Below are 16,070 nucleotides of genomic sequence, written 5' to 3'. Positions count from 1 at the left end.
TTCAAAATCAGCAAAGGCACATAAGACAAAGTTCAGGGGAAACCAGATGAAAGCTTCCAGAGTCCACTTTCAGTTAAGTCACACAGGACATGCTTAATTTCCCTAGTAACAAGTTGTTACAACACATGTGAAATGTTGCCAACTAGGGAAGCTCATTAGAGTTTTTATTAGGGGCTGATGATGGGCACCTTCTGCCTAGCATGTGCCAAAATTACAGACTCCCAGCCTGAAAGAAGGTATTCACCATAACTGTATTGTTTCTATAAATAATTTAGGTGTAGTAAACCTGTACCTAATCAGTTGTGGGGGTGCAAACTCTACTGAAATCCAAGTTCCTAGGCCCCAGTCAGCCAAGGGCCAACCTTGTAAGTGGGCCTTTTGAGATAGGCAGTGAGGCCTGCTATGTTAATTCTTTTCTACATTGTGTGTATGTGTGCGTGTGTGTGTGTGTGTGTGTGCGACATTTAGTATATAGTACTTTTATTAAATGTTAGCTGTTTTTATTTATTATAGGGATTCTTCATTGATTACTCCTACTTCTATTAATTGTGATCTTCTGCATTCCTAGGAGGTAGGTTGGCCAGTATTTTGATCTTTATTTGATAGATGAAGAGACCAAGGCAAAGAGAAGCCTTGGCATTTCTAAATACTTTCACTTGATCGACCAAGCAGGTATTAGAATCTAATATGGGGTTTTTTTTTGCAAGTCTATAGGATAAAGATGGGATTTTTTTTTTGCCTTGTTGACATTTCTAGAGGGTATTAGTAAAATGGGAAATAGGATTAAATATTTAAATTAGTGTCATGTTGGACCAATTCACAGTTTTTTTGTATTTATGTAATTTGTGAATTTGGGGGCACAGTGCCATTTAATGTAGCACAGTTCTGTTGGGGCAAAAAATGATCTTGACTATTTAGCATTTTGTATTGTTAAAGCATTAAACATCATTAATCTTTAAAAAAATTTTTTTTAATGTTTATTATTTTTGAGAGAGAGAGACAGAGCGTGAGCGGGGGAGGGGCAGAGAGGGAGACACAGAATCTGAAACAGGTTCCAGGCTCTGAGCTGTCAGCACAGAGTGCTACGTAATGCTCAAACTCACAAACCATGAGATCATGACCTGAGCCCAAGTCAGAGGCTTAACTGACTGAGCCACCACCCAGTTGCTCCTAAACATTATTAATCTTAATCTGATATTAAGCTAATCTATATTAGTACTGATTTTGGTGAATGTAAATTGGTACTTCACCTCTACCCTACCCATTACCTTTTACTCTCAAATAAGTCAAGGCCCAGATTTCAGTCAGTATGCTGAGTTCCACTTGGCCTTATATATAAACTTTGAGATTTCTATTAATAGGTGTCCAAAAGTTAATTTAACTTGCAATGTAATATACTTATCAAAGCAATTGAATAATTATATTTTTTTTCTTGTAAGTTGTAATTGCAAGTAAACCAGACCAAACCACAACTTCTTTCTCTCTCCAATACCAGAGACAATTTTGTAGTTAGTAGATTTTATTGCATTCCACTATACTGGCTGAAATAGTTTATAGTGTTTTCATTTTCATTACACTCATTTGATCCTCATAATGGCCGGTCATAATACTCTGATTTTACAGAAGAGGAAGTAGTTGAGATGAGTTCTCCAAAGCTCTGGAAACTTCTAAGTTGGGGATCAGGCTTTTAACTTTGTATTATTTACACTATGTGATGAAGATGGTAAGCTCTTTGGACATTTTGTTCTAAATGTTAGCAAGACCGTTTTCAAGAAAACAAATTCTCCAACAGTAAATAAAAATTGTCATCATTTCCACCAGGCCACCACTAAAATATTTTTGGTCCCTTGTGTTGGATAGTAAGTTTATAAGCCTGAATAAGACTATGTTCCTCATGTTGCTCCTCAAATGAAAATAAAGATTTGGAATTTTTAAAAGGAGACAGGAGAAGAATCTTATACTTTGTACCAGAAGAAAATATGATAAAATTTGCTATTATATTTTGGCCTGGGGAAGGTCTTTCCAATTGTACAAAAATACTGAAGCCATAAAAGAAGTTTGATTAATATAACTACATAAAAATAACCACTATAAGCAAAGTCAAGGCAAATGATAGACTAGGAAAAGTATTGCTAGTTATGTGACATAAAGCTAATTTACCTTATAGAAAGAGAGCTTTTACAAATCAAGAAGAAAAAGTTAATATAAGGAGTAAAGAACATTTCATATCAAAGTAAATGCAAATTACTCAAACATGAAAAGTACTCAATTTCACTCATAAAATATGTATATAAGATACAGAATTTCACCTATTAGATTGGCAAAACTAAAATGTTTCAACACTTGTGTTGGAAAAGGTATGAGGAAATGGCATTCTTATGCATTGCTGGTGGGACTTAAATCAGTATAGGCTACCGGAAGGAAGGAAGACTTGGTATTGTCTGTCAGAATTACAAAAACACGTAGGTACATATTCTTTGACACAGTAACTGTAATTCCAACACTTTGATCTATGAATATACTTGCAAAATGATATGCATGCAAGGTCATTCATTATAGCATTGTTTGATAACCTTTGGAGATTTAACACCCCCCCCCCCCCCCCCCCGATATCTGTATTTTGGTCCTTCTCTTTATTCTAGGTATTACTTTGTCTTCTCTCTCTTTTTTTTTTTTCTTAACCTGTTTTACTAGAGCTTGGTTTATGGGTCATTTCATAGTTTCACCTAAAAGATGCAACCAGCCGGTTGTCTGTTTTAATCAGCAGAAATCTACTCTGGCAAATTTAAGCAGAAAAAGAATTTATTGAAAAAGAATATTGGGTAATCCAGAATAACCAGCCAAGTAGCCAGAAAACTTGGCTTGGAAAATAGCAGCTAGGATCCAAGAGCAAAGTCTGTATAATATGAATTCTTTGGAAGTTCTTTGTGACCTAGTGAATTTTTAATTGTTCCTTGTTTGCTTTAAGGAATATATATTCTATTCATTGAGTGCACACATATATATAAATATATTATGATAAAGTTTGTTAATTTTTTTGTTCAGTTTTTCTACATTTTTACTTCCTTTTGGACTGCCTGATGTGTTTTTAGTTGTGGTGTGTTAAAATTTCTTACCATTATTTTGGATTTATTAATTCCTCCTTATAATGTTATTAGTTTTTTTGCTGTGGTATATGTTCATACAAGTTCGTGATTATTATATCTTCTTTGTTGGGTTGCCTTTTTAATCATTATTTGATTTCCCTCTTTATTCCTATTAATAGTTTTCTGTTGGTTTTGCCATTTACTAGTTTTGTGGCCTTAGACAAGTCATTAACCTCTCATTTTCCTTCTTGTAAAATGGGTATAATACCTGCCTTACAAAGTTTCTGTGAAGATTCACTGAGAAAATATATATAAAGTATTTTACATGTGATAGGTTCTCCATAAATGGATTCAAAGTACTGTATCGCCTTAAGGGTTTTCTTTTACCTCTCTGCTTCTCCTTCTCTATTAAAGCATCAGATTTTAAATACTGTTTGCCTATAATTAGAAATGTGCTTAAGGGATATGATGAAAATAGTCATCAGGACTTTTTTTAAGTGAGTGAAGGTGGTGGAATGTTTGCCTCCTACACGCAAAGTCTAACAGTTCTCTAGTACTTGTAGGCCTTTAAGTTACTGTTCCTGCTTCTGCATTAGATCCAGTGTTTCTACCTTCCATATTTCTTAGGTATGCTAGAGTCTTTCAGAATAGTTGAGACAACTGAAAAAGGATAAAAGTCAATTTTTTTGAGGAGCCTACTTGTCTACAACAAATATTTATCAACCTTAGTGGGATATAGAGTTCTTAGAAAGTCTTAAAATTAATACTGTATTTTGACCACTACATATACATAGAGTTATATAGAAATGTCACATTTAAGGAGTGTAAATGTGGACTTTTCCGCTCCTTTTTGTTAGCATTTAGAACTTATTTATTTATTTATTTTGAGAGAGAAAGCGCGTGTGAGTGAGTGCACATGTTAGCAGGGGAGGGGCAGAGACAAGGGAGAAGGAGAATTTTTTTTTTAAAATATAATTTATTGTCAAGTTGGCTAACATACAGTGTGTACAGTGTCCTCTTGGTTTTGGGGGTAGATTCCTGTGATTCATCGCTTATATACAACACCCAGTGCTCATCCCAACAAGTGCCCTTCTCAGTGCCAATCACCCATTTTCCAGAGGGAGAATCTTAAGCAGGCTCCATGCCCAGCATGGCGCCTGATGCAGGGCTTGATCTCACAACTCTGAGATCATGACCTGAGCCAAAATCAAGAGTCGGATGCTTAACCAAATGAGCAACCCAGGTGCCCCTAGAACTATCTTTTATTCCTATTCTTAATTCGGATTTTTATCATCTATTTATATTACCCGTGTGTACTGTATGTCTCCTGTGGTCCTGGATAGCTTGGACTTAAAAATATAGAGAGATGAGGGTAGAAAACAGAATTTCAGCTAAGAAAACAGTGTAGAAAGTTTAAAAATATATGGCATGGATCTATTGTAACTAAACAGTCAAGGGTTAAGAGATCCAATGCTGGAGAAAGATGAAGTTGTGATCTGCCTTTGGAGGGCCTTGAATGACAGATTGAAGAGTTTTGACTTTCTTCTATAGGCCAATAAAAAGCACAAAGGCTTTAAGGGTAAAAAAAATCAGGTTATATACTGAAAATATTTACAGGTTGGATACAGGAAAATACTCTGCTGGCAATGGCAATGTTGAAAAAGAAATAGAAAGATACAGTGTTATGAATAAAACTTCAGCTCATTTAAAATGTTACTTAGTAACATTGAACTAAGAACTTTAAGTATAGTTTTTCCTTGAGGTCCTTTAACATGTTATTTTACCAGGCCCTTCCAGACCATTCTATATAAAATAATCTTTTTCTTTCATCCTACATTTATTTTCCTCCATAACAGTACCACCAGTGGTGTTATGTACACACTTGTTTGTTTACTGTCTGTAAGATCCTAAACTCCACAAGAGCAAGAGCTTTATGTGTTCAGTGCTTCTGAACCGGTGCTTAGAACTCTGCCTCATTTATACCCTTTAATAAATATTTGTTAACGAATGAATGACTATTCAAATTAAGATGACTACAATTTTTCATGTGGTTTATAATGTGAGGACAGCAGTAGGACAAGGTTTGGGGTTCTTTCCTAGAAACTAATGTTAAAAAGTGTTTTTTTTTTTCCCTTTTCTCCAGAGTTTATATTCAGAGCACCAATCAAATTAAGCAAGCCTGGGGAACTTCGTGAGGAATATGAAAGCCTGAGAAAGGTATAGTACACACATTATCATATCACTCATATTCTTAAAGTAAATTGAAATAATGACATTAAAGAATGCTTAGTGGGTTTTTAATTTACAATGCAGAGCCTTTCTCTGTATTACCTTATACCGTAGCTATAATAGAAGTAGAGTAAACCTTAACTAAGAACCTCTTTTTAGCTATCCTTTCAAAGATGAAAATGTAGCTCACCAAGCCTATCTTACACCTGCAACAAGGGGGTATTCTTGGCATTTAAATGTTGGTTAAAAGCTAACATTTAAGCTTTAATAATAATAGCTTGTATTATTTTTCCTTATCTTGCAAAGTTCCTCTAATTATGTGTAATTGGTGTTATCTTTTGTTGCTTTTACTCTGTTATGTACTCCAGAAGAACTGTAACTTAGGCCATTCAGAGGGTAGTGAAATAATTTCCTAGGTGGAGAATGTTTACCACTGGGAAAACTTTTAGCTATGTTCACATCATCTTATTTTAGATGTTCTCAAGCTAATTGTCTGGGAATCACTTAGAGAATTAAGATGTCAAAAAGGCTGGTAATAAGAAGAATGTTACAAGATTTGTATCATCCTTCCCCAGCCCTTTCCCTATACCACCATACCTTACACACCTCCGTAAATGATTCTACATGTGGATATTTAATGTTTTGTAAAGGTAAATAATCCACCTAATCTGAATCAGACATCATCATAAAACAGGTGAGACAATAACATTATTGTGGCATTTTATATTGAATGGAAAAATCAGTATTTAAGGAGGTCACATGAAGGAGAAAATAGAGAACTCTGCTTAATTATTATACATATTTTGACTTTCTCTTTTAAGTGAGAGTGTCAAATGTTGACTTGGGTCCTCATGCTCCCTTTTATTTTATTTTATTTTATTTTATTTTTATTTATTTTTAAATCATGACCTAGTAACTTTTTTTTTTAATTTTTGTAAGTGTTCTTTAAAATTTACCTTTAGAAAGAGAGAGACAGAGCGTGAACAGGGGAGGGGCAGAGAGAGGAAGACATAGAATATGAAGCAGGCTCCAGACTCTGAGCTGTCAGCACAGAGCCCATCACTGGGCTCGAACTCACAGACTACAAGATCATTACCTGAGCCAAACTCAGATGCTTGACCCACTGAGCCACCCAGGCACCCCCTCATGCTTCTTCTTTTTTTTTTTTAATTAATTAATTATTTATTTATTTTGTAATGTTTATTTATTTTTGAGAGAGAGCGAGTGAGCGAGGGGTAGAGGGAGAGGGAGACAGAGGAGCTGAAGCAGGCTCTGTACTGACAGCAGAGAGCCTGATGCGGGGCTTGAACTCACAAACTGTGAGATCATGACCTGAGTTGAAGTCAGATGCTCAACTGATTGAGCCACCCAGGCGCCCCCTCATGCTTCTTTTATATTAGTATTATGAGGGCACTTTGGTTTCTGCCTTTTTTTTTTTTTTTTTTTTTAATTTACATCCAAGTTAGGATATAGTGCAACAATGATTTCAGGAGTAGATTCCTTAATGTTCCTTACCCATTTAGCCCATCCTGCCTCCCACAACCCCTCCAGCAACCCTCTGTTGGTTGTCTGTATTTAAGAGTCTGTTGTGTTTTGTCCCCCTCCCTGTTTTTATATTAGTTTTGCTTTCCTTCCCTTATGTTCATCTGTTTTGTATCTTAAATTCCTCATATGAGTGAAGTCATATGATATTTGTCTTTCTCTGATTGACTAATTTCACGTAGCATAATACCCTCTAGTTGCATCCATGTGGTTAGTTGCAAATGGCAAGATTTCATTCTTTTTGATTTTCGAGTAATACTCCATTGTATGTATGTGTGTGTGTGTATATATATATATATATATATATATATATACACACATACATACACCATATCACCTTTATCACTCATCCATCGATGGACATTTGGGCTCTTTCCATACTTTGACTATTGTTGATAGCACTGCTGTAAACATTGGGGTGCATGTGCCCCTCCGAAACAGCCTGCCTGTATCCCTTGGATAACTACCTACTAGTGCATTTGCTGGGTCATAGGATAGTTCTATTTTTAATTTTTTGAGGAACCTCCATACTGTTTTCCAGAGTGGCTGCACCAGTTTGCATTCCCACCAGCAGCGCAAAAGAGATCCTCTTTCTCTGCATCCTCGCCAACATCTGTTGTTGCCTGAATTGTTAATGTTAGCCATTCTGACAGGTGTGAGGTGGTATCTCATTGTGGTTTTGATTTGTATTTCCCTGATGATGAGTGATGTTGAGTATTTTTTCATGTGTCGGTTGGCCATCTGGATATCTTCTTTGGAGAAGTGTCTATGTCTTTTGCCCATTTCTTCACGGGATTATTTGTTTTTTGGGCATTCAGTTTGAGAAGTTCTTTATAGATTTTGGATACTAACCCTTTATCTGATACGTCGTTTGCAAATAACTTCTCCCATTGCATTGGTTTCCTTTTAGTTTTGCTGATTGTGTCCTTCGCTGTGCAGAAGCTTTTTATTTTGATGAGGTCGCAATAGTTCATTTTTGCTTTTATTTCCCTTGCCTTCAGAGACGTGTTGAGTAAGAAGTTGCTGTGGCTGAAGTCAAAGAGGTTTTTGCCTGCTTTCTCGTCTAGGATTTTGATGGCTTCCTGTCTTACATTTAGGTCTTTCATCCATTTTGAGTTTATTTTTGTGTATGGTGGAAGAAAGTGGTCCAGGTTAATTTTTCTACATGTCATTGTCCAGTTTTCCCAGCACCTCTTGCTGAAGAGACTGTCTTTATTCCACTGGATATTCTTTCCTGCTTTGTCAAAGATTAGTTGGCCATATGTTTGTGGGTCCATTTCTGGGTTCTCTATTCTGTTGCATTGATCTGAGTGTCTGTTTTTGTGCCAGTATCATACTGTCTTGCTGATTATAGCTTTGTAATACAGCTTGAAGTCTGGGATTGTGATGCCTCCAGCTTTGGTTTTCTTTTTCAAGATTGCTTTGGCTATTTGGGGTCTTTTCTGATTCCATACAAATTTTAGGATTGTTTGTTCTAACTCTGTGAAGAATGCTGGTATTATTTTGATAGGGATTGCCACTTGGGTTTCTGTTTTTAAATCACTTACACAGTTTTTTTCTACTTAAGAAGAAATTATTTTTAGCGACCACATCAAAAGAACCACAGATTCCTTTTAAATAAAATTCCAGAATCTGCAGATACTTAATTCTGATATACTTTTTTTACAAAGAATATGGAAAATTTAAACCTATCAGCTTGAAGATAAAAAGAAAACAAGGATTGGAGGTAGAAAAAGAAGGTTAAACAATGCATAGTAAGAGCTGAGGTTTTTAATAAGCTTTGGGAGAGAGAAGGAAACCTTGGGGAACTATGCTTTTATTCTTATTAGGAAGGAGGGACAGAAAAGCGGTTTTAAAAGGGATTGATGGCAGAATGTTTTTAAGTGAAGCTAGGGCAGTCTCACCCTATATAAACTGGATTGGTCTTGAAAAATGCTCACCTATGTCTTTTGGGTTAAATAAATGACATATAAAGCTCCCTCCACCCACCTGCAAGTACTCAAGTTATCTGGCATCCATTGTACAACCTGGAAAATGCAAATTCAAGTCATAAAATCAAATGGCACGAGTATGGCATATCCGTACAGTAGACTAATATTCAGCAATAAAATGGAATGTGCTACCAGTTGGATGAACCTCGGAAAGATGCTAAGTGGGAAGAGCCAGATACAATGGATGCACATCGTTGTATGATTCCATTTTCAGAAAATGTCCAGGATAGGCAAATATATGGAGACAGACAGTAGATAAATGGTTTGTTGGAGGAGGGGATGGGAATGGGGAGTAAGAATAAATGGGCCTGTGTGATTTAATTGCAGTGGTGAAGATTTTTACAACTGATTATGATGTGTTCCACAAGTTGGTAAATTTACTGAAAGTCACTGAAATTATACACTTGAAGTGGATAAATTATATAACATGTAAAATATGCCTTAATAAAGTTGTAAAGGAGAATTAAAAGGCGCTAGACATCTGGATGGAGAATTTGATAGAGAAAAAGGTGTCTCTTAGAGTGCATATTTTATTTTCTAAAAGAAAACAAAGTAAATATATAATTATTTGGATGTATATCTAGAGAAGGAAGATCCTTAAAAGTTTCCACTCAGCAAAGGATGGTAAGTGGAAATTCGTTCTACACAACTCATCATTACTATTTGATGCATAACATGCTACTGATATACTTTTTATTTGGTATATTTTATTTTGTTTAAGTGATAGTAAAAAATTTTATAAGGGCTATGAAAAGTTAATAAGAAATTTTATTCTTGGGGTGCCTGGGTGGCTCAGTCGGTTGAGCATCTGACTTCAGCTCAGGTCATGATCTCACGGTCCATGAGTTCAAGCCCCGCGTTGGGCTCTGTGCTGACAGCTCAGAGCCTGGAGCCTGCTTGGGATTTTGTGTCTCCCTCTCTCTGCCCCTCCCCTACTCATGCTCTGTCTCTCTCTGTCTCAAAAATAAATAAAAACATTAAAAAAAATTTTTTTAAAGAAATTTTATTCTTCTAATTCTAGTTCTTTTAGAAGATACTTACTTAGTAATCATAGATTATCCTACCTATGGGGGGAGTATTATGCTTAAGGTTACTCTGAGTTTCTAAATTTTGTGATTCTGTGAGTGGATTTATATTTCCAAATATGTTTAAAACTTTCTTCCTGCCATGTATCATATATAATTTTGGGTTTTTTTTTTTGAAAAGAAAAATAATGTAGAAATATGCAGAGCAAAATGTGAAAATTCCTCTTTTCCTTATTTTTCATTATCCTCCCCATAGTTAACTTTGATAACTAGTAACAACTAGTAACATCAGTTTAGGTCCTTTATATACTTTCACACACACACACACACACACACACACACACACACACACTTTAGTCTTTTTCAGTATAAGTGAGCTCATGTTATATAGTCATTTACTCATCAGATATTTTTTGTGTCCCTACTGTGTGCCAAGCACTGGAGATATGGTGCTGCAGACACCTGAGGTCCTTGCCCAGGGAGATTCCATTCTAGTGCCAAAGATAGTAAATTAGCAAACAAATACTTAATATATATTACTAAAGTAGGATCAGAAGAGTTACTGGGAGGTAGAGAGGAAACTTGAGGAGACACAAAAAAACTGTTTTAGATAATCAGGAAGGTCTGTCAGAGAGGCAACATTGGAGTTGCTACGTGGGTTAAGTGAGGTAGCAAGCCAAGTAAAAGTATGAGGAAAGAGTATTCTAGGCAGAGGAGCAGCAAATGCAAAGTCCCTGAAATAGAAACAAGTTTGGCTTGTTCAAGGAACAGTGTGGCGGGAGTTGAGTGTGCAAGTGGTGGGTGAAAGGGTGGTATAGGGATTTGGTAGGAGATGAATTGGAAGAAATAGAAGGGCCAGATCAAAGAAGGCCTAGTTGACCTGGTAAAGAACCTAAATTTACTTTAAGTGTGATGTGAAGCCAGTAATGTGATCTGATTTATACTTTTAAAAGGTCTCTGGTTGCTGTGTAGGGAATAAACTATAATGGGCCTAGAAGTTAGGAATTGTATTTACTGTAAATAGTAGAGACCCAAAAATAATGACCAAACAAATGAGGAGTTTTATTTTTCTCTAGTAACCGAAACCAGATGTATGCAGCCTAGGGCTGATATAGCAGCTATGTGACATCAGGAAGTCAGGTTCCTTTTGTCTTTCTGTTTAGACATCTTCAAGTGTGCTTGTCTCCTTGTGTGAGATGGCTGATCCTTCTCTAGAGTCACATGTAGACAGAAGTCAGAGGCAGAAAGGCACATATCAGCTGATTTTTTTTTAAGGGTTTTCTCCAAAGCTCATTCAGTGGCTTCACTTGTGCTTTATGGTCCAGTGTCATAGACACTCTCTAGCTGTCAGGGAGGCTAGGAAGTACAGTGGTTTAGCTAGGTGCATTAACCTCCCAAGTAAAATATGGGTTCTCTTGGTAAGGAAAGAAAGAATGGATATTGGGTAGGTAGCTAGCAGTCTGTGACTTATGGGACAAGAATGAAAATAAGACCAATTAAGGCACTTTTGGGTTTAAGCAGCCTTGGAGTTTTGCTGGAAGTATGACAGAAGGAGAGATGCAATGAACTGGCAAGTGTATACAAGGAAGTTGTTACAGTTTTGGACCATGGTTTTTGAAGTTATTTAAAGGAGGGAATTGAGAAGGTGATGGACGTTATGGACAGTGAAAGAATGGTAGGGTCAGTGGGCTAGAAGTTTTGATGGTGGTAGAGAACTGTAAAAGTAGGGTCACTAGCAAGTGACTGCAAGTCATGTTAGAAAGCTAGGAAGTGTTGGTCTAAATGTGAGAAGCTTAAAAGTGAGACTGGGAGGTGGGTTAGTTATTGGACAGGATGAGATTTAGAATATGATCAGGGAGTAGATAACTGAAGTAGGATGGAAAAAAAAAGACTTATTTAGGAGGAGGTACAGGAACTGAGAGAGTATACTGATGTTGAAATCTTCAGGAATCATCATTGAAGTAGTTGGAGAGAAACGTAGGTGCTGAGTTTTTCTGTGAATAAGGGGAATTGCCAGAGAGATAGGTAGATGACTACCACAAAGAGGGGTTATAGTAAACACTTCAGAGAAGCTAGGATTTTTGAGGAATAATTGATCTATTCTGTAACTTCCTCTTTCTTTCACTAACAATATGTGTTTTTTTTTTTTGTGGGAGGTAAGGCTTTCATATAGATACTTTTTCATCCTGAAAGATATTTCATAATATGGATGAGGCATAATTCACTTAACTATTCCATTATCATTAGTCATTTAAATTCTTCCCAATTTCTCCCAGTTTTAAAGAGATGCTGCACTGAATACACATGAACATGTGCAAGCAAACACTTCCTTTAGGTTAGATTCCTGGAAATGAAAGTTCAGGGTCAAATGGTACGAACACTTTGTATTTTGGTAGATATTAGCAAATTGCCTTTTAGAAAGACTTTTTCAACTTACTCTTTCACCAACAGTAAAAGGGAGGCCCCTTTTCTTTAAATCCTTGCCAAGTTTTTATTACTTTTAATACTTTGCTAATCTGTTAGATAAAAATATCTCATTGTTTTACTTTGCGTTTACCTGATTACTAGCTAGAAAAAATGTACAGAAAACATATAAATGACCAGTGAGCCTAAGATGCTTCCTCTAGCTAGTAATTTATATGTTTTCTGTACATTGTTTGTTCACAACCTTTGAATGTGAAAACCAGTTCCATCTTTTAGCATTTGTAAACTTGACTACTAAAGGATGCTTTTTTCCCCCTGTGCCTTTGTAGATGTATTCTATTGAAAAAGTTTCTGACTTCTTTTTCTCCCTGACATTTTATGGGGTTTTTAACTGGAAGGAGAAAATTAGCATGTGCTCAGTCTCCTATCTTGTTACATTGCCCGAGGAAATAATTTTGTTGTATTCATTTTAGAATATATATATATGTATATATTATTTTTTTATTTCAACAGACATTTACTGTAGTCAAGACTATAATAATATTATGTAAGATAAGAATATTGTTATACTCTTGTCTGCAGTAAATGTCTGTTGAAATAAAATAATTTTAGCAAGAAATTATTTCAATATGGATATCTTTTTATGTTTCTATGCTATATGAGACTATTAGTCATTTTTGTCTTTTAAAATAATTGATTCATCTCTGTAAGTTCTATTTATTGGTTGGATTAAGCTTTTTATTTACACCATTATTTCTTCTGCTTACAGTTTGTTTGATGCTTAATTTTGACCACCAGGTTAAATAGTTCCTTTATGTTAGAGTTAAGAAACATAATCCACATGCTCTTGTTTGACTTCTTTCAATCAGTTGGACTCTGAAAGGTCGTAAGTAGGAGAAAAAAACAGCCTCTGCTTCTAGACTGCTTATCTCCCTGGTTCCTGTAGTGGGAAAGATGAACTGCTTTCGGTAATTCTGTGGATCACATGAGTGGTATAGGCTTTCTCTGAATTGGTTTACTGACCTATCCATTTTCTTTTTTCTCTCTCCCTACTGGCTCATTTTTGAGGAGTATTTTCTCCCCATTGCTGGCTGAATTATTCAAGTAGTAAGCATGCAGTTCTTAGTCCTTAGCCAGAGCACAGTGTAATCAGATATGGTCAATGGGTTACTGAAGTGAATAATGTCTCTATGAGGCAGACACTAACTTTTGTGAAGGAATGTTTTGAAGGTAAGTAAACTTTTAGGACCTCATTGTTTTTGAAATTATAAATCTTTAAAGTCTCTTTTATTATCTTTATGCCATGAACTTAAAATATAATGCACTTTATTTAAACTTGAACATTTCACTTAAATCTGTTTGGCTATGCAGTGCATCATGAACCAAATGTTGAGCTGGCCTTACCCACTCCTCCCTTTAAAAAAATTTACTTATTTTAAAAGGAGCTTATTTACCTTGAAAGTTTAAAATATGTTCTGTCACAGAAGCAGCAGACTATTTGTTTAATTTTTTTTTTCCTATTAGATTGTAAAATCTTTCCTGATGGATCTGTTCATTTAGTCTCTTCAACTCTCTACTGCATGTAAGATACAGTCATCCCTACTTATCCATGGGTGTATGTTCTTTTTTTTTTTTTAATTTTTTTTCAACGTTTTTATTTATTTTTGGGACAGAGAGAGACAGAGCATGAATGGGGGAGGGGCAGAGAGAGAGGGAAACACAGAATCGGAAACAGGCTCCAGGCTCTGAGCCATCAGCCCAGAGCCCGACGCGGGGCTCAAACTCACGGACCGCGAGATCATGACCTGGCTGAAGTCGGACACTTAACCGACTGCTCCACCCAGGCGCCCCCATGGGTGTATGTTCTATGAGCCCCCCCCCCCCCCCCCGTAGATGCCTGAAACTGTGGAGAGTTCCAAATGCTGTATATACTGTGGTTTTTCCTGCACATACATACCTATGATAAAGCTTAATTTCTAAATTAGGTACAGTAAGAGAGTAACAATGCTAACTAATAATAAGATAGAGTAATTATAACAATATACTCTAATAAAAGTTATGTGAATGTGGTCTCTTAAAATACCTCATTGTACTGTACTCGCTCTTCTTATGATAATGTGAGATGGTAAAATAAATACCTATGTGAATGAGATGAGGTGAGGTGAGTGATGTAGACATTGTGATGTAGTGCTAGGCTACTGTTGACCTGATGATGTGTCTAGAGGAGGATCATTTGCTTCCAGACTATAGTTGAGTGACACTGCAGAAAGCGAAATCATGGATGGGAAGGGAGTGGAGACAGTTTAGTGTAGTATCTTGCATATAGGTATTCACTGAATGCTGATTGAATGGTTGATCGTCTAGTTTCAAAGCTCCTCCTTTTAAAATAAATGACTGGTGTAAGGATGTATAGCTGGCTCACAATAAAGCTAGATATATTTTAAGATTTCTAGAGTTCTTTTTGCTACAATGTTTGTTATTTTTGTTTCTTATTCCTCTGTAATGTTATCATGTAATCTTGGAGGAAATGCCTGCTTTTTGGCAGGTGCTGATGTGCCTGTTTCTAGAACCAGAAAATAGACACAGAATCGCATAGTACATTTTTAAGAGAAAGTAAGCTATATGGTAAGTTATAATTTTGACTGCCTGAGGGAAAAACAGCTGTTGCTGAAAATCTAAAAATATTAAACCTGGTTGTTTTCTTCTTTTGCTATTTACAACTATTCAGACAAGGGGGAACAGCTTTATCAAGTATATAGTGGCTTTTCAAAGAAAATAACATTTGGGGTGGAGTGCCTGGGTGGCTCAGTCAGTTAAGTGTCGGACTTTAGCTCAGGTCATGATCTCACGGTTTGTGGATTCGAGCCCCACGTCAGGCTCTGCACTGACAACTCAGAGCCTGGAGCTTGCTTCGGATTCTGTGTCTCCCTCTCTCTCTCTGCCCCTCCTCTGCTCACCCTCTGTCTCTCTCTCTCTCAAACGTAAATAAACATTAAAAAATTAAAAAAAATATCACATTTGGGAAATTCAAAGCCTGATCAAATGTAATTATAATAGAAGGTTATTCAAAGTTATTTCTGCATTGTGCTATCTTTCCTTGTCTCTGATTTATGAGAGGAGAGGATCAGTAGTTATAAGATTATTGTATTAATATAGTACCTTTTATGGTTTAGAGAACAGTTTAAATAAAATCATTTCAATGCTACTCGTGAAAGCCAAACTAGGGAATTTTTTTAGAGCAGTTGCAACTCTTTTTACAAAACGATTTTATTTTGTAGAAATATGTGATTAGTGAAGGTTTTAAAAAATTAAATTTTTTTCCTGCTTATAAAAGTAAGCAGAATTGTAAAAAGGAAAAAAAAAGTTCAGATAATGAAAAGATTTAAAGAAGAAAGGAAAATTACCAGTAATCTTGTCATCTAATAGCCAAATTTAAATATTTATCATAAATTTAAGCTTAAGATTTTTTACAGAATAAAGAATCACACTATACAAACCATTTTTACTGATTTTTTAATTAAACATATGTGAAATTTCCATGTCAATAAATTTAGATCCATGCCAAAATTTATAATGATTATATAGAATAACAGAAAATATCATTGTAATATATCACATGTATGCCAATATTTTCCTTAAAAGCCAAAAACATTCAAGAATGAAAAATAACTTCTAAAAATATAGTATTTCAAAAAGATTCCACAAGAAAATTTTTAAAATTTCTCCTCTCTAGCCAAATTTGTGTGAAAATTCACAAGTAATCTGCTTTCAGT

The 16,070-nt window shown here is 35.7% G+C and overlaps 1 protein-coding gene across 4 annotated transcripts in view; it reads left to right on the top strand.

Annotated features, from left to right (window-relative positions):
• RNF169 (ring finger protein 169) overlaps window positions 1-16,070 on the top strand; it is a 113,645-nt gene that overhangs the window by 28,492 nt on the left and 69,083 nt on the right. For all 4 annotated transcript variants that reach the window (XR_006297392.1, XR_006297393.1, XR_006297391.1 and 1 more), the window contains exon 2: window positions 5,230-5,303. Coding sequence is in view for 1 of the 4 variants with exons in the window: in XM_043580248.1 (XP_043436183.1) it covers window positions 5,230-5,303 (74 nt within the window). In the remaining 3 variants the exon portion in view is untranslated. The remainder of the gene's footprint in view (window positions 1-5,229; window positions 5,304-16,070) is intronic.

Source organism: Prionailurus bengalensis, chromosome D1 (genome assembly GCF_016509475.1).
Source record: "Prionailurus bengalensis isolate Pbe53 chromosome D1, Fcat_Pben_1.1_paternal_pri, whole genome shotgun sequence".
NCBI classification, from domain to species: domain Eukaryota; kingdom Metazoa; phylum Chordata; class Mammalia; order Carnivora; family Felidae; genus Prionailurus; species Prionailurus bengalensis.
This window is presented reverse-complemented; position numbering and strand designations above follow the sequence as displayed.